Source organism: Dendrobium catenatum, unplaced genomic scaffold, assembly GCF_001605985.2.
Source record: "Dendrobium catenatum unplaced genomic scaffold, ASM160598v2 fragScaff_scaffold_1220, whole genome shotgun sequence".
In the NCBI taxonomy this organism is placed as follows: domain Eukaryota; kingdom Viridiplantae; phylum Streptophyta; class Magnoliopsida; order Asparagales; family Orchidaceae; genus Dendrobium; species Dendrobium catenatum.
This window is the reverse complement of record NW_021319682.1, coordinates 10,216,017-10,238,661: the sequence shown is the minus strand read 5'-3', so window position 1 is coordinate 10,238,661 and position 22,645 is coordinate 10,216,017. Positions and strand designations below refer to the sequence as shown.

At 35.3% G+C, this 22,645-nt stretch overlaps 1 protein-coding gene across 1 annotated transcript; it reads left to right on the top strand.

Moving 5' to 3' along the window:
• Positions 1-9,297: 9,297 nt before the first annotated feature.
• LOC110100396 (O-fucosyltransferase 6) lies at positions 9,298-16,950 on the top strand. Its single transcript, XM_020827881.2, has 10 exons — positions 9,298-9,519; positions 9,609-9,668; positions 9,763-9,853; positions 10,180-10,256; positions 10,880-10,968; positions 11,071-11,257; positions 15,239-15,420; positions 15,633-15,735; positions 15,964-16,295; positions 16,366-16,950. The coding sequence occupies exons 1-10, from the start codon at positions 9,319-9,321 to the stop codon at positions 16,796-16,798; spliced, it is 1,755 nt and encodes a 584-aa protein (XP_020683540.2). The 5' UTR covers positions 9,298-9,318; the 3' UTR covers positions 16,799-16,950.
• The last annotated feature ends 5,695 nt before the right edge of the window (positions 16,951-22,645 follow it).

The window sequence follows — 22,645 nt, the reverse complement described above, 5'->3', positions numbered from 1 at the left end:
TATTTTATAGTATATAATTAGTTTCATCACATAAAATGAAAGAGCTCTATTGTTTTTTATAGCTCTCACTGTTGATAAACATCTCTAGCAGTCATTGTTATTGCCTTCAATTTTTTGTCAAGATCTAACACTATTGTTGGGTTTATAATTGTATGTGTGGACATCTAAATTATGTAATCCTTAATTTCAATGGGATTCAATCACTTGTTCTCAATTATAAATAATCACATATTCTTCAATCGTGAGAAAATGATGGATATTGTATATCTAATTTTACATATTTATTGCAACTAAGTAACGCCCATGGTTTTTAACCTTTTAAGATTTTCTATGCAAAAAAATTTAAGTTCCTCTAATTTGTGCACGCTTAATTTTTGTACAATGCTGATACACTAAACTCTAACTTCAATGTCCACAATTTTACAACACGTAGCATCTATATTAATTGGACTTTTTTAAGGGCTATTTAATTTGTTGAAAAGGGGTTAAAGAATTAAATAAATGCAATATAAAAAGAATGCAATATATTAAAAATAATTTTGTGTCATTTAGATGAGTATAAATAAATGCATGTTAATTGTTATTTTTTTATTTAGCTTAAAATAAATTGAATGTAATGTAAAGCTTAATGATGGTGGCCGATCGTTGGCAATAGTGGTGACTGTGGTAGTGGCCGATGGAGGCAAGTGATGGTAGGAGATACATGACTGTAAGGGGCAGTGGCGGTTAGTAACAACCGAAAATCTATATTGTATTTGAAAATTGACTAAGTGGATGTTAGTTTGCTAAAAAAGAAATGTAATTTAAAATGAATACTTTGGAGTTATTTGTATGTGTATAAAGTTAATACAGGTGAATGTTTTTTTTTTTTATTTGTTTTGAACAATAGTGAATATAATATAAGCTTCAAAGATGGTGGCCGGTGAGTGGAGCCTGAATTAGGAGTGTAAAGTAAAACAAATGCATGTATTTACTAAATTTGGTTGTTTGTTTAATTTTGAGTGGAATAAATGAAAATCCTCCGAAGAATTAGGGGTGTATTACGGACACTGTTTTACGCGAATTACAAACCCGCTCATATCGAGCGGGTTCTAAATTCGCTCGACGAAAATTCATTCTCCTCCCTGAAGCCGCTTTGCCATTCTAGGAAACGAGATCCGCCGTCAATAGAAACGACGAGTACGACGGCGTAGCGGTGTCGGCTGAAAGCCGCGGTATCCAAGTCCTATCTTCCATCCCTCCTCGCCACCGGAGTAGAGACGACTCATCCAACACCACCGCTGCAGATTCACCGACGTAAGAAAACCAAGTTGGGTCCGGCCGCTGCCTCCTCTTCCTCACCTTCACCCCTCTTTATAATGAAAATAGAACTATAGAAGGAGTCGAGAGATTGGTGTTCTCTCTTTCTTTCTCTCTATCTCTCAGTGCTTGCATGAGAAGCCGTCACAGCCAGGGGAGATCAGAAGTTTTCTGTGGAGTTTGGGAGCAGTGGAGTTGGTGAACTCAGGAAGAATCGGATAGGAAGGCTCTATCGGAGGTTGAAAGCGATGGGAAGGCTGGATTTGAGGTCTGAACTAAAGCAGGTGGAATCGGCTTGGGATTTATGGCAGGGAGAAGAAGAAATCTAAGAAATGACGGGAGCAGGCTAGGAGGAAGAAGTAATTCGACTCTGCTTGCTGGCGTTGAATGAGCGAGGAGAAGTTGAATCCCAAGCTCGGTTGTTTAGAGCTCATATATGTAGCCGAAGAAGTGGGACAAAGAATTTCATTTGATCTCCTCTTAACGCAAGTAGAGGCAGATAGATAAATTATTTGATGCAAGTGAATTAGTTAATGATCTAATTGAAATCACTGAGAGCAAATAATTAGAAGAAAATCAATACACAAAAACATGTAGAGTTTTTATTCAGGTCCGCCTCATTGTGTCTACTTCTTGTTTCTGTACTTTAGTTTCCACTATGATGAAGATGGTGAAGTTTTTGCTGGAGATATGCACAGTGTAATGCATTCTCTACATTTTTTTTAAGTCTATTGTGTTGAAACTCTAATAATGACACCACCTTTTTATAATGAAAATAGAAGGCAACTGAAATTTATATGTGAAATCCCTAAAAATATCCTTAATGAAACAATTTGTGAATATTGTATACATTTTTTTGGGTCATCTCCCACAAGCCCTTTGAATGGGTCTTCCCTCTCCCTTGCCATCCCTCGCCGCATTCATACTTTGAGTTTGGTCTGTGTATTATTTCTATTTAGGACTTTTTCTATAAGGAATTAATTTGGTTCAACAACTCAGCAAATAGCTTAGCCATTAAAGCCATAATATTAATCATTACATTATATTTTGTTTTATTTTGAAGCATTTCCGTTTATCACTTATTTATTCCATTTATGTCAGAGATATTGAAATAGCTTAATTGATTGAAGTAAATTTTACCTTAATTCGATTTTGGTTTAAATAAATTAAATTATATAAAAAAAATTATAACATCAAATAATACTAATTATTATAAATACATTGTTTTTATAAATATACTTATTTTAATGCTAAAATAAATTATTACAAAAATATGTTTTTACTTTACTCTGGATATACATAACCAAACAAGGGAAACAATTCTCCTGCGTTTATTTTGCATACAACCAAACATGCTCAATGTATTTAGAATGCATTACATTTACTTTACATTGCATTTACTTTACACTGCATTTCTTTTTCAGGCAACCAAACAGCCCCTTAATTGATTTGATTTCTCATACAAAGCCACTATCTACTATCTAGAATTCATTGACCAATGCTGCTACTCTAGTTGGTTTTATCAAGGAAATAAATGCAATATGGTTCACTTCCAACCTAAGTTCATTCCTAATCCTAACTCCCACATATTGATCTACAATAATTACATCCTTCAAATGACTCAATGCATATTTTCACTCTATAGGAAGAAACTTTACCTCCTTAGCAGGATCAAAGTGATAGGATTTTTATTTTACCTCCAGTCAATCGCCTCGAAAATCCATTGCCAAGGTAACAGATGCCTCCACCAGTCCTACAATGGAGATTGATCCAGAAAAAATAGGTTTTGATTTTGAGTTCACTAAAAGAAGCAAATAACCATGATGCGCAGCCCTAAATATAAGGTACTCATCTGTACTTAGTGCTCATGCATCTTCTGTCAGTGCACATTTTTGTTATATGTCCATATAAACCACATGAGTAACATCTAATGCTTGACATGGAATGTATTAACTTTTTATTTGTTCTAAATTTTTTTATTATGGGCAGTGGTAGATGAAATATGCGATGGTTGTTTATATAGTGCATGTAAGTGAAATGTAGTATAGTGGAAGATGCTAATATATTTAGTTTTTATCTCGTATCTTGATTAGCACTAGTAAGTGATCATATTCTAACATATAAAACATACTTTATTTTATCCATAACCAAAAAACTCTTTTTACATTAAATGATATTCCCTTTCAAATTTTATACAAGGAGTTCATCTCATCTAAACCATGCTGCAAGATGCTATGTTCCCTCTCTAAGCATGCAAAATTCTTTTTTAAAGTAGAATGTTTCTTTCTAAGCTTTTATAATGCAATTTTGCAATTAGTAAAAGCAATTCATTATAAAGGATATCATATGCATGTTCTGTGTTTGAGTCTCAAGCATGAGTTATTGACTTCCTTCTAAAATAATCCATATGGCTTTTTAAGCCTTTTTTTTTTTTTAAATAAATCTTGGGATCATATTTTGCTTCTAATTTCTCCTCCTAGGCTGAGGTTTTGAGAGCTGGAGTGATGGACAATTGGACATTCTCATTTGACGAAATTAAACAAGTGGGGGCTGACACATTAATCAATAATTTTATTTTCACGCGAGCTATGCAAGACTCCGCATTTGTATATGCTCTCGTGGTTTTAAAAGAAAATCGCGAAGAGGGGTATGTAAAATAAAAAGTTGAACCTTTGTTATAGCAATATCAAGATGTATTCTGATGCTATCAAATATTTCTATAATTTTATTTTTATTTGAACAATAGTATGTTTTATGTTCTTTTCTTTTTTTAGCTATTTAATGATGGGAAAGCATCCAATGATCATGGTAGGTTGTGCATGGGGCTTGGTAGACCTTTGATTTGCTGGCTTGATTGGTCCATTTGTTGTTGCTGGTTCAAGGGTTAATTGGAGAAGGTTGAGGTTGAACTCCTTCTCTTAGTTACTTGAGCTGAAGTGTAGTAGCTCATTAATTCTCTAAAGGTAACTCATTAAGATGGATTTACTTTTGGAGTGGTCTTGTCCCTTCTCCTTCCCCTTTCTTCTTGTCTCTTGGAATCCCGTGACTTGTTTTAAATGATGGCTAAAATCGGTGTCTTGGATTCATGTGGGGTTGCTGTTTTTCGTGCCTTTGCCTCTTGGATTTCCGGCCGGCTGCTGGTTTCCCGAGCCTGGGTTCTTTCCCGTGGCCTTTTGCGCCTGGTTCCGTGCAGTTCTTTGGATCCCGTGGCCTCTCCTTCGGTTCCTGGGCTTGGGCTGTTTCCCGTGAATGAATGGGGGGTTTCCATGCTAGTGATGCTTGGAATTCTGTGAAAATTCATAAAGAGAGACTATTGGCATTCCCCTATCTTGCCTATAAATATGAGAAGTTGTTGTAAAGGAATGGAGTTGATTATTGTGAGCAAAATTACTATTGATTTGTCCACCTTCTTTCTCATCCCCTCCGGAAATCTTGCAAGCTCTTTCCAACCTTTCATCTCGGTTTCTAACCTCTTTCGTCTCTCCGCAAGTACCACTCCATCTGTATCCTTCTTCTCAAAAGTGAAGCAACTTTGGAGTGTCGTATCTTGGTTGATTTGGAAGCATTTGTTGGGGAAATTGAACAATCTTGCAGTGGTGGACCATCGGTTTGCTAGTTCTATGCACTTATTTATTTAACCTACATTTCGATGCATGTGAGGAACCCGCTCTGACGGTTGTCTGAGGATAGCGTTGTTTTTTACTTTCTTTGTTTCTTTAAAAACTCTTAGTATTTTCTTGTTGGATTTTGAATGTTTTAGTTGATTATTACTTTTTAATAGAACTTGGTTTCATTTCTATCCATTTTTCTCTTTGTGTCGGTTTTCTTGCTTGTGTGTCTACATCATATTTACACCCTATCACCCAATTGGTTTACTTCCTATGAGGGATGTACAACAAATGATAGATTGTTTCAAGAGCTGTAATTCCACATTGGCTAGTATACTGAACACATCCCAAAGAATATGAAAAATTGCAACATCAAGTGAAAGAATTCCTTCCTAAATGCCTAATTAATAAGGGTGTCATTCCATGCACTATACCCACTTTACTAGTCCTAAAGAAAGGCAACATGTGATAAATGTGTATTGATAGTCGAACAATAAATAATATTACAAGAAAAATTTGAATCATAATTCCTTGATTAGACAATATGTTTAATCAAATACACAGTGCCTCTTAAATCCAAAATTCACTTGTGTAATGGGTACCATCAGATACTCATGGAGATGGGAGACAAAGGGAAGACTACATTTAAGACATGAGATGGATTATACAAAAGGACGGAGATGCATTAGGCCGTACCAAAGCACCCAACACCCTTATGCATTTTACAACTCAAATTTGTCGGCCATTCTTTCGCAAGTTCATCGTAGTATACTTTGATGACATCATGGTTTATCTTTGTACCTTAGGAGCTTGTAAACCCAAGGAATCCTTCTGTTTTCTTGAATCAACAAGTGCTTTCATCAGGTTCTCTATTGTCTAATTGTGCTTGTTTAATTCTTTTTCTTTGTTCATCATTGATCTAGCCTTTTCTCTTCTTGAGTTAAATTGCAGGTTGTTAGAATTCCAGCAAAAACTTCTTTTCAGCCCACTTTTGGAAGATGGGCAGAAGTTACACCAATTGGAGGAGGAGAGGGGAGGAATCGGTCAGGTAGCAAGTGACAAGTGACAAGTGACAAGTGACGGGAAACATCAAATCAGAGGTGCAGCAGTTACGAGCACTTCCCTGCATCCTTCTTTTGGCCTGATCTGGTGAAGAACAACAAGGAAAAAGGAATTCTTGTGGTTGTTTGTTATTTCATGTAATTTATGTAATCTTTTCTTCTCCATTCCTTTTAATTAGCTGGTAGTTTGCTTAAGGTTCCTGAAGTTCTAGTATTGCAGAAGTTATCAATTTTTTATCCCACCTATCAATGTCACATTGCTTGATCACTTGATTACTTGATTACAGTTATCTCCAAAAATACTTATGAAAAAGGTGAATTCAACAAGCAACTCAGCTAAAAGAGCATTCATAAATGAACTGGAAAGAACGTAGACATTACTTCTTGATAATGAAACTCTAACTTTGGCCAGAAAATTGTCTCATGCTGAAGTCATGGGTTCCACTAATAAAGAGGGTTTGCAGCTTAAGAAATTGAAAAAACAAGGAGAACAGGAGTATTTATTTCCTTCTTGGCAAAAGATGAAAGTGTGAACGGTAAAAAAAGGTTCTTCCTCAATGACATTCAAACGCAAGTATAAAGGCTGCGCAGCAATTCATAAACTTATCCAAACAAAAGATACATGTTGCTGTATAAAACTATAACATAACCGGAAACATTCAGTTAACCACATATACTACTCTTACTCTAGCAGTATAGCAAATGATGCACTCCACCTCAAAAAAGCTAAGACCAAACTTAGAGGCAATTGGGTTTGCTGACAAATTACATGCAAAATTATTCTAGTAGCATATAAGGCTTGTTTGTTTCTGCGCCATCTCAATATTGCAACTAAAGATAATTGTAATCTAGGAAACAGGCAAACAATCTAGATCCTAGCTTCTAGATATCTCGACGAAAAAGGAACCAAAAATAAAAATCAAAAGATAAACAACTGCTGATCATTCATGTTGGCTTGTATTTTATAGATCTAATCGCGGACCGAACATATAATTATTGGTAGGTTGCACTTAAATGCAACTACTACTCTAATCGAGATAACAACATTTTTCAAATAATATTGAACTAAAGTATCGGCCTTCCAATAACCTAGTTAGGAGATTAGGTGTATTATATCCGAAATATGTTAAGAAAGATAGAGGCAAACCTAAAAAGACTTGGTTAAAAAGTATTAGAAATACCATTGTTTATTATATTTAAATGAGAATTTGACTCTTAATAGGACACAATAAAGAAAAATGATTCATGTAGCCCCCCCCCCCCAAACAGTGGGATAAATGATTGATGTTGTTGTTTTGGATTTTTTTTAACCACAACAGCCAAGTGAGATACACTAGATTATTGTATTTTTTTGGGATGTTCCTAGGGGATCCACGGACCCTGATATACTAAACCAAGTCAAGATGGTTCTTCTGAAATTGGATAAATTAATTGAATTCGCCATAAGATCTGAAAACTGAGAATAAAAGCAGCTTCAAGTTTCATAACTATGGTAATAAAAATCTAGAGATAAAATGCAGAGGCTTCCAGAAATGTAGGTTCTTGAGAGGAGCTCACATGCCCTACCCGACCCCTGCTTTGCATATAGGCTTTTTCCTAGCCACAAATCCGTAACCTCCAGATAACAAAAATTGTACAAATTAAAGTAAGAAGTTAAAAAAGTTCAGTTTGTGGATTCTGGAGACAAAATTATATAAATAGATTTATCTGCATAAGAGCGATATTTTTTATTATTGCCAAGCAATACCTAGCAATACCGAGCAATACCTAGAAATATCGAGCAATACGCGAGCATAGCAATCCCGGGTCAAGTCGTCGGGCCGCGTGGTATTGATTAAGACCACGTGGCGACATGTTATTGGCGTCCGAACGTATAGCTACGTCAGGTCACCTGACCTAATAATTGTTCCCAATAATTGTTCCATGTGTTGAGGTACTAACCTGGCCCAAGAATATTTGGGCGGTATAAAACTGAAAGTGCAAAACTGCCCATATGAATGAGCTTAAATTCCCTCCTGCATAGGGCTAACTTTAGCAATTTGTTCTTATCATAAGGACATAATCGTCAATTGAGATTTCGGATAGTATATATATATAGCAGCTTATAAAATGATCATATGATAACTAATATGGCTCAATGTAAGAGCAGCAAAATTAGATAGTGTGAAAATATGAGTCCATTCTAATCGCGTCTACTCGTCATATTAAATTATCATATTTTTTATAAGAATAAAATTAAAATAAGTTTAAAATTGTATAATAAAAATAATTTTAAAATGAAAATGAGTGCATAAATATGAGTGTACAAAATCAGTTTAAAATAATTGTTGCGGGCTAGAATATACACGGCGATAGAGTTAAGAATTTTCGTGTCAGCATTTATGCATATCCTGCACACAAACAGAAGAAAAATGTAACATCATAATTTTTATATGAAAAACTCTGGAAAAGGGAAAAGCCACGGGTTCACACCCAGTTGAAATGATTCCACTAGTGTTTGATTAAACTACAAGTGGCTGACTCGTCCTTGAAATTGAGGATGATCAGAGTATAACAATCAACCTTCGGGTTGAAATAAAGTAACAAGAGGAGATTATAAATCCGGCGACGTTTAGCTGTCAGGCAGAAATTCGGCTTCAATTGACGGTCTAACGAGAAAAATCTGGCGCACACAACAAAAATAAATATGAATACGAGCGTAAAAAATTATGTTCAAAATTATTAGCTTTTGCTAAAAATTGCTCAAACTTATTAATTATTTTAACAACTTAGAATTCGTCTAAATTGGGCTAAATGTTCAATAAATACTGAGCGCCGGCTGACTATTTCGTTATGTTTGTAGTATCGATAAAACCAAATAACTGAAACGGGTAATATACAGGGCGGATTATCCAACTCACTGTGATGATTATCCTAAAAAATTATCTAAAAAAAAATATTAATTCCGATAGCGTGCTGCTGTCACGTGATTGGCTGGAGGGTACAGGAACCGAGTCTGAATCGGAGTTCTTCCAAAATAAAACAAAATAATAACAAGAGTCAGAATCAGAGCCGAAGCTGGCGGATCGGCATCGGTTGGTTGCTCTCATTTTTTATGCGTTCACTGCACACAATTCTACCCACCAAAGAAAACAAAAGGGTAAGTATATCAGAGAAGCTGAGGGCGGAAGGCAAATGGAAAACGATACGGAAACTACCATTATCGCTGTTATTGATTTATCTTATAATTGATTTCTTTTATTCGCCTCCCTATTTTATTTCATCTACTTCGCGCTTCGTATGAGAAGAGTTTTTTTTTTTTTTGCTTTCAACGGAGAGAGAGAGAGAGAGAGAGAGAGAGAGAGAGAGAGATGGCTTTTCAGAGGAGGCGGCACCACGAGAGAATGGTGACGGCGGCGAGAATGTCTGGGATGACGGCGATATCGGCTGCGGCGTTGTTTATATTCATGGTATTGGCATTCCTGACGGTGCTGGCGCCGCCGCTTGTGGACCAGCCGGCGTTTCCCAACCCGCCGGAGCACTCGCGGAGGGCGAGGCGCTCCTCGATGCTGGTAATTAAGAATGGCTTATTATTTTCGGTCCTTTTTCTTTGGGTCGATGCCATGATGATTGTTTGTGGTTGTATTTGATGCCTACGCAGCTGGAGAATCCTATGGAGATGAAGGGGAAGGTGTCGGGTGGCGAGATTTTTCGCGTGCCGGTTTGTCCTTTTCATCCGTTTCTTCTGGGTTTGATTTGGTGGGAATCCTGTGTTGTTTGGGATCTTGGATGATTAATCAGGATTTGGATTGCAGAACGGAGGCGATATGCAGGGGAGTGATATCTGGGAATCGAAAGGATCGAGATACTTCTATGGGTGTAGCAATGCGAGCAAGGAGTTTGAGAGTAAGTGCTAGTTCTTCACTTCTTGTTATAATTCCTGTTTCCGCGCGCTGTGTTTGAGTTGGGAATCCGATGGTTCCTTCCGGATTTGCTGATGGTTTAAGAATCTCCTCCGGAGGATTGCATTGGAGTCTATTCGATTCTTTGAAATTTGATGTTGCCCATCTCTACTTTCCCACATTGGAAGGATTTAAATTCGATATGTTTTTTTCTTTATTGCCCTCGTGGTTTTACCCAACTTTCATGCTTTCTTTCGAACTTTTGTTATAACCATTGTTCTGGCAATCTTTAGAGCTATGCTGAATTTCACATGGCTTCCTTGTTCGCAGAAGCTGATGCGATCATTTATCCGGATAGGTATCTGATGATTTCAACAAGTGGCGGGTTAAACCAACAGAGAACAGGGGTGAGTTTATTCTTGTTCGTTCTGACAAAGATTTTTTTGGTGATTTTTTTTAAAAAATTTTTATTAGCCTTTCATTTTTTCTGACAAAATTCACTTCTCCATATAATTTTTTGCATTGAGATTTATTTTTTATTTTTTTTAGAATGAGTTGTGTGTATATATGTCTACCTATATCTAGCTTTCAATCGTTGATGTGACAGCATTAACATAGTAAAAAAATTGGGGAAAATTATATAAATTTTTCGGGACATAAATTGGGTGAGATTATATAAAATTTTTGATATGTTGCATGATGATCTTCTTTATGTCTTATTTATATTTGATTGAATCACTCCTCGCCTGATTCCCCGAAATTGGAACTTTTCCATGATTTTTTGGTGGCAGTTAAATTCTTCAATAATTTACCATTTTGGATGCATGTTATTGTTGTATTAGCCTTGTGTTAAAGTATTGAACCCTATTCTTGCACATTAAGTCATCAAGAAAATAGTTCGTGATTACATTCTAATTCAAGCCTTTGTATTGACTTGAATGAGATCATAATTCATGGAACGTTATCTTTTAAGTTTCTGCGAGTTTAGACTGATTGATTTAGAACTCTTGTGGCTTATTGATGGATTCAGATTACTGATGCTGTTGTTGCCGCTCGAATATTGAATGCTACCCTTGTTGTTCCTACGCTGGACCAAATGTCATTCTGGAAGGATGCAAGGTTTGCTTCAGTTTCTGCACTTTTTTAAATACTTAAAAAAAAATCGTGGAAAGAAGATTAAAGAGTAAAGTGGCTGTGAATTTGGTTTTTATATGTTCACAGCAATTTCACTGAAGTATTTGATGTTGAATGGTTCATCTCATCTCTCTCAAAAGACGTCAAGATAGTAAAAGAGCTCCCAAGCAAGGGAGGTAAAGTTATTGCTACTCCTTATAGAATGCGAGTTCCAAGGAAATGCACTCCAAGATGCTATCAAAATCGTGTTTTTCCTGCTCTTCTTAAAAAACGTGTAAGTTTCAAGTTTCTGCAAGATCTAAAACTTCATATCCCTGTTGTTTCTGTCGTGCATATACTTATATTTCTACTACTGCCATTTTGAATCTTCTTTTTCTAACTATAGTTCATATTTGTTTTTAAACCTTTTAAATAACCGATACAAATGGGTTTGAAGATGCAAGGAAATGAAAGAGTATACTAATCTATTTTCTTGTTGCTTTTTGGTATATCTGCAATTCATGAATAATGCCGTTAAAGTTTAGAATTATAATCTCTTGTTATCATTGTTTTGGTGTTATAATAATCTACAACTTGAGGAGGGCATATTTAATTACCTTTTCTCCTAAAAGATGGCCTTGGACATATCATGTTTTTTTTTTACAGATCAGTAAATCATCTTTCTGAAATCTGGCAGGTAGTTGGCACGTAGGCTAAGAACAATAAGCTCAATTGTGCTGCTAATACTTGCAAAAAAGAAAATTGTCTTATTAGTAAACTGCAACTATTGCAAGAGTTTCATTTTCAATTGCGTTCTGCTGCACTTAGGTAACATTGTATTCAAATTTATTCTTGGGTGACACCAGACCCTATTAATAAGTTTGGCTAGCTAGAGTAAGATAATAGAAAGGGGAAATCAGTGATTATGGAGAGCAGATGAAAAGCTAAGTAATCTTTATGAATATTAAAAATGACATGATGTCTAAAATATGGCTTTTAACTCCTTTATAGGAGTAAGAGTGCTAGGCTACTTTAAAAAAATAGAAAAATAATATATGATTTAAGTATATACTGACACAAACACATGGACTAGGATGAAATGTATACATATTGCCCTTTCTCTCTGATGTGGCTTGGGATGCCCATAATGAGTACCTTGAGCGAGTACTCGGGGGTGAGTGCCCTTGATAAATCCTAGAGGGTGAGTGGCTTGGATGCGTCATTCGAGATGGACATTTTTTGGCGAGTCCATGAAGGCGAGCCTCCTAGACAAGTGGCATGCCCCTCAAGGCGAGCAATGAATTTCCTAAATGACTGTAGTTGTGATGTGACAACCCAAAGTTCTTAAATAGATTTATTAAAAAATTTGCACCATGGCACTGCAACGCTGAGATTTTGAGTGCTTTGACTCCGGCGGGGGGGGGCAACTATGGGTGCGCCGCAATTTGACATCTTGGCATCAATGCTCTTCATTCTACAATAACCATGGAATCAGCATGCAGTGCTACGGTGCCGGGTTGGAGCGCTATGACGCTAGGTACTAACAAATATTTTTTAATATAAATTTCTCTCCTCGTAGCCCATTTCTCCCTCTCTCATTTGGCTTGCCAAGAAAGGAAGGGAAGAAGGGGGTAGAAGGGAAGGGGAGAAAGGAGAGAGGAAGCGAGTTTTTGGTCGCTGATTCTGGTGAGTACTTTGGATGAGTCTTCTGGGATGGGCATTTTAGGCGAGTCCATGAAGCCGAATCTCCCATACAAGTGGCAAGCCCGTTGGGGTGAGCAATGAGTTTTATAAATGAGTGTAGCTGTGATGTAACAACCTAGAGTTCTTAAATGAATTTATTTGAAAATTTTAAAAAAATTGCACCGTGGCATTGTGGCGCCGAGATTTTGAGCGCCGTGACTCTAGGGTCACCGGAATTCGTTGTCGTAGCGCCGATGCTCTATATTCTATAGTAACTATGGAATGAATATGCGGTGCTACGACGTCAGGTTGGACCACTACGGTGCAAAGTACTAAAAATATTTTTTAATATAAATTTCTTTTTCCACTTAGCCCGTTTCTTCCTCTCTCGTTTGGCTTGCCAAGAAAGGAAGGGAAGAAGGGGGTAGAAGGGAAGGGGAGTAAGGAGAGAGGAAGCAGGCTTTTGGTCGCCGATTCGTTTCACTGTTTCTTTGAAATTTCTTCAATTGTAGATGACTTCTATTCTATCTTTATTTTTAAATATTTTGATTTTGGGATTTATTCTTTTATTTAAATATATATTTATTACATTTTCTCCTAATGTAATGAATTTTCACTGTACGTACAGCTTTTGGTATATAGTAGTACCGAATATTCTGATCATTTTGATTGAATGATTTTGTGTTTTTATTGGTTAAAATATTATTTATTGTATTTTGTACAATTTGAGTAAAATAATGATTTGGGTATTTTGATATGATTATACTTTTAATGCAAGCATTGTGAATATGTACGAGCATGCGAATGAGTAATAGCTGATCATAATTACTTTTAAGATATTATGTGTGTAACAACAAGAAAGGCTGCGTTATTACCGAGACTGGTTGAAAGCTGATTTATTTATGTATAGGATGGTGGATGGCGAACTTATCTTTAAATATTGTGATGTGTGATGGTATCCTCTATTGATTCACGTGATTTATTGATTGGGGTCATAAGAAGAAATATTGTGTTGACGGGCAAGAGTGATGACTCTGATTACTTAAAGCCACCCGAGTACTTAATTATGAATATTTGCTGGTCAAACATTTCATAGGCTTGAATTTCTTACTTGTTTAATATGACTGCTTAAAACACCTCACAAGCTAGAATTTCTTAGTTGTTTAATATGACTGATTAAAAATACCACACAAGCTGGAATTCTTTTTTTAATATGTTGCTTGGACATGTACATAAGACACTGATTTATTTTTATTGATTCATTGTTAATGATTTGCTGTTACTGAGCATGTGATTGAGAGACTGATACATTATAATGCGAGCTTCATTAGGATGAATACCAGTCTATCTCTAACTTTATTCTGGTGAATGCTCCTCGGGCCGAGGCTCACCTTGGGCAAGCGTATCTCTTGACCGAGCTCCTTGAGTGTGAGCCTGCTTGGCATATGAGATATACCTATATGGGCATGTATGGACATACAGATAATTATTATCTTAACGGTCTCTAAACTTGAAATAACAACTTGCTCCAGGAAAAAGGGACCATTTTTGCTATAGGGAAATGGAGCAGATAAACTAATTGCTTGTAAATGATGAATTCTAAAAAGATAATCAAACAATTGGTGCTTTTGATAGGGATTCCATTATCGATGATAAGAGTTTTTAAATTGGTTTAGTTTCATTTATGGACTGAAGAAAAAGGGGTAGGTAGAAGTTGCAATTTAATTTGTTACTTCATCCCCCCTTCCATTCCTTCTTGCGCTCCTTGTTTCCTCCACCATTGTCTTGGGTGATGCGGGATTGCCTTTACTATTGGTTCACAAAAATTGGATGGTTTTTTTCTGATATGCATCTTCTGAAACAAATTGTACGCAACTTTATGGAACTTTGTGCGAGTGTTCCAGTTGGGGTAATAGGTAATTGGATTACAGTTCACGAAAGCAGGCTGACTCCATTTTTTTTAATCTGCTTTTTTCTTTTTGTCATTATTAGCAAGGTGTGTGAAATTCATGAAAGCCATTCGGTTATATATCAAATGAAGTTAGTTTTTCTAATTTTATGGTAATTCAAAATAAAAATTATATTCCAGAAGTGAATAAATTTTATGGCTTCAATCTACTAATCTGATCCATAAATAGTTGAAAAGATGCCAACGAAGTCTGCATGATTTTGAAATATAATTTGCAGTTTTAATATCCCTATCTAATTCATAAATAGTTAAAAAATAGCCTACTAAATTTTGATTTATTGAATTCATAAGAAGTGTCAATCAGTAAAAATGATTTATATCCTCAAAATTTCACTCGTTCCCACAACTTTTAGTGTGGATTTCCATGTTGTCATAGTGGAAGTTCCTAAAGCACTCCATTCGTATTGCTCTAGTAATTACACATGTTTACATGACAATGTAAAGGAAATATGGACATCTGTAAATCCTATATGCTAATTTCTATAAAGTTAGTCTTTTGCAATTCATACTTTTTTAGCTGGCTTATATATGATAAATGTGGAATTCACATCTGTTGCATTCTCTAGTATCAAGAAATCATCGCTATAGAGGCCAATTTTTTTTTTTCTTTTTACTATGGTGCAGGTGGTTCAGCTGACAAAGTTTGATTACAGGCTTTCAAATAAGTTGGAAAATGACCTTCAGAAACTGCGTTGTAGAGTTAACTATCATGCTCTGAGATTCACTGATCCAATACGAAAGATGGGTGAAACGTTGATAAAGAGAATGAAATCAAAGAGTAAGCATTTCATTGCTCTTCACCTTAGGTAATTATCTTCTCTTGACGGTGTCATTTTGATGCAAACCTCTGTTAATTTGAAAATGGTTTTATTCTTGTTTTATATCAAGTTTACTATTTATGATTGTAATTTTCATCAGCACTACTAATTGTATATATATTCAAAAGCACCACTAAAATGAAAAAAAAATAAAAAAATGGTGTTCTTCCATGGCTCATGATGGACGATTATTGTGACAGATTTGAACCCGACATGCTTGCCTTTTCTGGTTGCTATTATGGTGGGGGTGATAAGGAAAGATTGGAATTAGGCACCATACGGAAGAGGTGGAAAAATTTACACGTGAGTGAATAACTTTTCTTCTTGCATTCAAATATTTTACCTTATCCGTGCGACACAGCTCATCTTGACCTGTTGGTTGGGAGCTTTGACTATCAATTAAGAAGTCTTGGATTTGAGTCTTTGTGTATGAGATGTATGTATGAGTCTGCCTTAATTGGTCAAAATGTCCCCAAAAAAAAAAAAAACTTATGGGCGGGCAGTTGATTAGCTTAATCGAATTATTTGCAGGAAAGCAACCCAGATAAGGAACGCAGGCAGGGTAGGTGTCCGCTTACTCCAGAAGAGGTAGGCCTCATGCTGAGGGCATTAGGTTTTGGAAATGATGTTCACATCTATGTAGCATCTGGAGAAGTATATGGAGGGGAGGAAACACTGGCGCCTCTTAAGGCACTCTTCCCTAACTTCCATTCCAAAGACACATTAGCAAGCAAGGAGGAGCTTTCACCATTTTTGCCATTTTCATCACGCATGGCAGCTCTTGATTACATTGTCTGCGATGAAAGTGATGTATTTGTTACCAATAACAACGGCAACATGGCAAAAATGTTAGCTGGAAGAAGGTATGTTCTAAGATATTTTAGTAATTATGGACTTGAATTATGTTTGAAGATTTTGTTTGCTTTTGTGCAGGAGGTATTTTGGGCACAAAAGGACCATTCGACCTAATGCGAAAAAGCTTTACTCTCTGTGTCAGAATAGAACCAGTTTGACTTGGGATGTGTTTGCATCGAAGATCCGCACATTTCAGAAAGGATTTATGGGAGAGCCCAATGAGATTAGACCTGGAAGAGGTGAATTTCATGAAAACCCTTCAACCTGCATATGTGAAACTAAGAGCGAAGCTGGTTTTTCTGCCCAAGTCCAGCAGAGAGTGGAAATCAAAGATGGAAGGGATAATTTAAGCAGAAGTGAGGCTTTATCAGGTTCTGATGAGCAAGACTGGGGTGACTGGGATTATGGAGAAACAGTACCGGTAGGAAAAGCTTTACCCAACAGAACAGCCGTGGATTATGATCATTTTCTCAAGAATGAAGACACAGATTTGGAAGAGTTCTCTGATTAATTGAGTTCTTTTTTTTGCTTCAGCCATTCTTTCTTTTTATTTCCGAGAAATTATTAGGTTCGGACACCAGACAGAGAGAAACACCTAGATTTTTCTCTGTCTACAGGAAAAGCATAGTCAAAGCGCCGCTCTAGCAGCTGCGCTTTGAGCTGCGCTTTGACGGAGCTTTTATTGTAGACAGAGAGAAATCCGGATAATTATCTCTGTCCGATGTCCGCACCTAGTAATTTGCCTTTATTCCCAACTGTTTGCTTCTACCTAGAAAATATGCATTCGAAAATGAGGATTTCATTTTTTTTTCATTACTTGTGTGTGTGAAATGATGGAATTTAACAAATTTTGTCATTTCAGCATATTTTCTATGCAGAAGCAAGCAAATAGGTTCAAGTCAAGTCAACTTTAGCCACATAAGTAGAGCTTTGGTAAGGCAGAGGTAGATGCATAAAGGAGGAATCATGCTCAGGAGAAGGTGTGTTTCTTGCTTTCTATCACTGAAATTGTACATAAAAGCTTTGACGATAGAACTGTACAGTGTTTTGCTTCCATCTAAGTTGGATTTTAGATGATTTACTTTGTAACGCTGCAGTCCATGTGTTATTATTATTTTTTCTTTCTAAGGTTCTATTGTCAATGTATTATGGCAAGAAGTTGGTCTGGGCTCGATTGGCAGTTTTTTTTTTTTTGGAAATTTAAATAAGAACATTCTGTCCAATTTTTTTGTCCTCATAAATTTTAGCATTTTAATTCATTTAAAAATGAGCATAATATTATTTTAATTAATTATTTATATGTTATGGTTGCGGCGGAGAAATTCGCAGCGGAGAAATTACGTCCTAGTTATGCTCGAAAATTTAACACACAAATAGGAACTTAAGAATTAAGAACAAAGGGACATCAGGGTTTCTATGTGGAAAATTCTAAAAAGGGAAAAATTATGGTGCCTCGTCCAATTAAAAGGATTTTACTATTGTTCAAATTAAAAGCAGAGATTGATTTGTTCCCAAACTTAAATACAAAGAAAACATAATATGTTGAATATTTTGCCAAATCTAAATCGGTGCTTATGATCTTGAATGGATGGTGGACAAAAGAATGAAAATTTGTTGATGGTGATCAAAGAATAGGCAGAAGATCGACAAACATGAAGGAGTTTGACGATGGTTGGAATTAATGGCATGTTAGGCGTGTTCCATCAGATGACTATTAATAATTGCTTTGATTATAGAGCGTTTATCAAGTATTTATGCGCTTTAATGACATCAGAATTAAGCGATCTTGGGCTCGTTGGATTTGTCTCGTCGAGCCGCTTGATTCGACTATAAGCATGCCATATTGAATGATCATTTGATCATCTAATTAATGAATTAAACCTTTCAAATATACATTAGACCCTTGATTTGGGCCCATTTGGGTGACCCGGATTGGACCGATTTTGATGTCGTTGGATATGTCTAGCCGAGATGTTCAATTTGACTATAAACTTATTAAAATTGTAGTTCAGATGGTCCCAATTTTAATTCTTTAAAACTTTAATATTATTTTTGCATAGTTAGTCGTGCTCAATCAAGACAAACTTTTGATGACATATCAGTTACCATTATCTCAAAATAGATTTATAAATTTTTGTGAGATTTATCGTATTTATTTTTTATCAAAATAGTCGAGTATAAAAGTTTATTTTCTTGCACAGATCATTTAACAGCATAAATAGGTAAAAAAAAATTATAAATATTTAAAATTTAGCATTCTATTTAAGAAATATAACATTTATTCATCTTAAATATTGACTACAAATTTATAATTAATTCAGAAATTATTATGTTCCCATTCCATTTCTTCAATGCAAAGTGCAAACAAAACATTAGTCTTTTTCATAGACGCGAATCTATGACGACTGCAATGCATTATTACTACCATCTCAGGGGGAAAAAAAAATTCTATAGGGATTGTACCTATAGCAGTCAATGGCGGATCACCGTTCATCACTTATCAATCCCTATAATAAGAAATTTCTTTAATATCTGACCATACAATATTGCCCCCAGGAAGCGACACACCTTTCGTTTAATGAGGAGCCCGCAAATGGTAAAGTACATGCTCTGAACATAAATAAAAATATTTGATTGCGACATAATTGGCTCTTAGTTCATCTTCTTCATCTGCAAGCAATGTTCCATTATGTCGTCACGAACGGTCGAAGACATCCATCCATACATGGAATTGATCGCTATCATGATTTCAATTTTCGGAGTAGCCGTGGTTGAATTTTGATTTATATTTTGAGCTACATCAAAAGGAAAATTATCAATCGGTTTATTGTTAATTAAGGAAAATTAGTTGTATATTTGACAGTTTTGGAGTATGTGGGTCTGGAGATGTAAATGAGTCGAGCTCCAGCTTTATTTTATAAATTTGAATTTATTTATTTATTTTTAAAATTAAATATTTATTATTTAAATAATTATTATAATAAAATGATTAAAAAAAATATGTTACTTTAGAATTTTATTCTTTGTATCCAAAGAAATGATCACGAAATGCAAATTTTAATATCCAACAAGCTTAGAATTTAGAAACTGAAAAATTTTCTCCAAATCGGGTAACACAGCCAAACTTTACTAAGATCAGATAACTGAAGCATTGAAACTAAGTCCTTTGCTTTACGGGGATGAAAGCAGAATTTTCATTACAGTTTAGAATACTAAGTAATTGGATGGAGTTTTTGCTGTTTCAATAGATAATGCTTTTCTAAAAAAAAGTGATTTTTTGGCCACTGAAACAGTATGAGCATTTCTTCACAAGATCGAAAAAGGATATAAATTCAAACAAAATTGATGAAGCCCAACAACAAATTGGTGAAGAGGTGCAGCAATATGAACAGCTTTCCTTGCCTGCACTGACCTAAAATCCATTTCAGATTACACTACAAAGTGGTTCATAGATACTGTTTGAGATAGCTATCTGAAACAATTGTAAAAAAAAAAAAAGTGTTTGATTACTGTTATGAATTTTAAACTTTTGTCTTCCAGAAAATGCTGAACGTCAGCTACCACCATCTAGCAATCTGAATGTGGAAAGCTGATTCTCACCACAGTGACAGCTCCTCCAATTAAACAAAATTACTTGTGACAGAAGTGTGGTAGCGATAGGTAAGATGTAAGAAAAGTTATCTCAAATTCGGTGCTTGTTATTTTCAACTTTTCAGCTGAACCCATCCCTGCTTTTTGGTAGGTTTCAATGGGGGTGTCTCATTTGTCAATAGTTTTTCCTTTACATTTTGTTTTTTAGCTCATGGAAATCTTTATGTATTTTGGTGTAGCTCCTTTGTTGATATACCCTTATAATCGTCATTTAGGTTTTGTTTGGGACAGCTTTCTTACTGTTTATTAAAGTAGTTTTTTAGTGCATAAGTTTTGTACTAAGTAGCTTTAGTAAATAGTAAGAAAATCATACCAAACAAAGCCTTCAACAAATTGGGCTTTATTTTAAATCAAGTTATTTAAAAAAAAAAAATAAAATAAAAAAAAATAAAAAAAAAGTTATTTTTAATAACGACACAATTTTTTTAGGTATTTTAAGTAATTAAAAACAATTACCACCACCTAGTAGTCGTTATCGCATCTATGACCATCACCGCAACCTCGTTGGCGACTACTGCTACCATCGCATATGTTAGCTTATTTGAAATTCAATAAACATAAAATTATATTCATTATTCAAAATTTTTATACAATAGCCAAGAGTTTAATTCATTCATTCATCACTATCTTTAACTCTTGACTACAAAAAGATAAAACTAAACAAAATGCATAAACAAAATAAAATTTGAATCTCATATGTATCTTCACTCTAATACTTGATCCTGACTCCTTCCTGAAAATTTGTAAAACCACCGAATGAGCTGACACTCATAGCTATGCCTTCCAAGTTCTAATCCTTTTAAATAATAAATATTCAAACTAAGGCTTCTCTTCCTCTCTACAGTACATTCCCAATAGGAACTGCACTCAAAAGATTAATTTTCATAATTCATCTTAATGGTGTAATAGGCAACTTGTTAGGTGCTTTATCATTATTGTTCATGAATAAGCTTCATAAGCATAGTTCTTTCTACTAAAACCAGCATATAATATATAACTTCGTATGCATAATTCGTTAATAAATTCCATCAAATCCTCAAGAAATCAACATATCACAGAGCATTATGAGGCACCTCTTCATATATATCCAATTCTCTACAAATAATGCTTATTCACTACTATAAAAAAAATTGAAGGGTGATATCAAATCGGTCTATTTTCGGCGTCATATACATAGTTAGCAGCTCCGTATCAATATCAAGGTCATCATCACTATCATCAATATCGTCACTATCATCAATAAGATAACCTTTAGGCTTGTCATCCAGGAACTTGTTCGGAAATACCGTAATGAAAGGAACATAGGAGTTTGTCGCTAGGTATTTGACCTAACAGGATCGTCCAGTTCCTATAGAACCTATCACTAAAATACCTCTAGAAGGGGATAGGGCTAAGCGGTGCGAAAAGGGTTTTCGGGGAATGAAAACTATTAGCCGTTTGCACCAGCAACAATTTTTAGGTTTCATAGTTAAGAGATAGGTTCAACTTTTAAAATTCACATTTGCAAATGTACCCATCCATCTGCGAAGAACATGTATTCTGCATAATTTTATAACCATCCCCATCATAAGAAATTTCCACTGCATGCAATACTTTTTACATGCCTGGGGAGTCCATGCTTAATTAAGAGATGGGTTCCTCCCCAACTATTCTTAAACAAAAGATAATTATGAAATTGTCCTCTAATTAACTTGTCTACTGCAAAAAATAGTTTTATTCCGGTAGATAATCATGCAAAGCAGAAACAATTCTTGCATGTTTAAGATTTAGGCTTCGTTTGGAGCAGCTTTCTTATTGCTTTCTGAAACAGCTTTCTAGTATAAAAAATTCTAGTTCAAAAAATTTTTATACTAAAAAGTTATTTTTAAAAGCAACAGAAAAGTTATCCCAAACAAAACTTTAATTTGAGACAGCTTTAGATCACTATTTTTTTTTTCATATTTTTAAGAATTTTTTTTAACTACAAAATAGCTTTGCAAAACAGTAAAAAGCCGTCCCAAATGAAGCCTAAAGCAATATGAAAATACTTGCTATTCGAAGAGTACTAGCTTCCAAAATTGCAATAGAAATTCAAAATTTTAATTGCAACAAACACAACATCAAGATAAATTATTCTGTGCAGACGTTGGACGCATCTCTATGTCCGGATGCAGTGGTACCGAGCGGTACTGAGCCGTGGCACAGTAAAAGAGTGACGTGGTGTATTTTTATTAGTCTTCGGACGGCGTTCGGTATCCGCACAGAATAATTTTTTCGGCATGGTAGCATCAGATAGGTGTGTTAATTTTTTTCTAAATGTACAACATATATGTCAACATGAAGATATATTGGCGCAAAAAGAACAAAAGCGCATGGTACCGTACCATAAAGGTCTGAGAAAATGCTACTACGATTGGCATAAGGATAAAAAAATCAGTCTGAGGGTTTGCTTGAGATCGCTACAATTTTTTATAAAGATGATTATATATGCGCTGAAGTGATAATAACAAGGTTTTGAAAATTGGAGGCAAAGTCAATAATGATTTTATTGAACTCATCCATGTACTTCTTGAGGTCCTTTGATTCATCCACTTATAATGTGTACAGTTAGTTCTTGAAGAAAAAATGCGCTAAAGACTTTTTCAAGAACAATGATTCAAGCTTCTCCCATACATCAATGGCCATTTCTTCTTCAGCAACCTCACGTAACACTTCATCACCAAGAGAA

Bases quoted from the DNA above. Each gene is read 5' to 3' on its own strand.
- LOC110100396 (XM_020827881.2), top strand. From the start codon at position 9,319: ATGGCTTTTCAGAGGAGGCGGCACCACGAGAGAATGGTGACGGCGGCG. The intron at 10,257-10,879 runs GTGAGTTTATTC...TGATGGATTCAG, and splicing joins TAAACCAACAGAGAACAGGG to ATTACTGATGCTGTTGTTGC. The intron at 15,421-15,632 runs GTAATTATCTTC...TTATTGTGACAG, and splicing joins TTCATTGCTCTTCACCTTAG to ATTTGAACCCGACATGCTTG.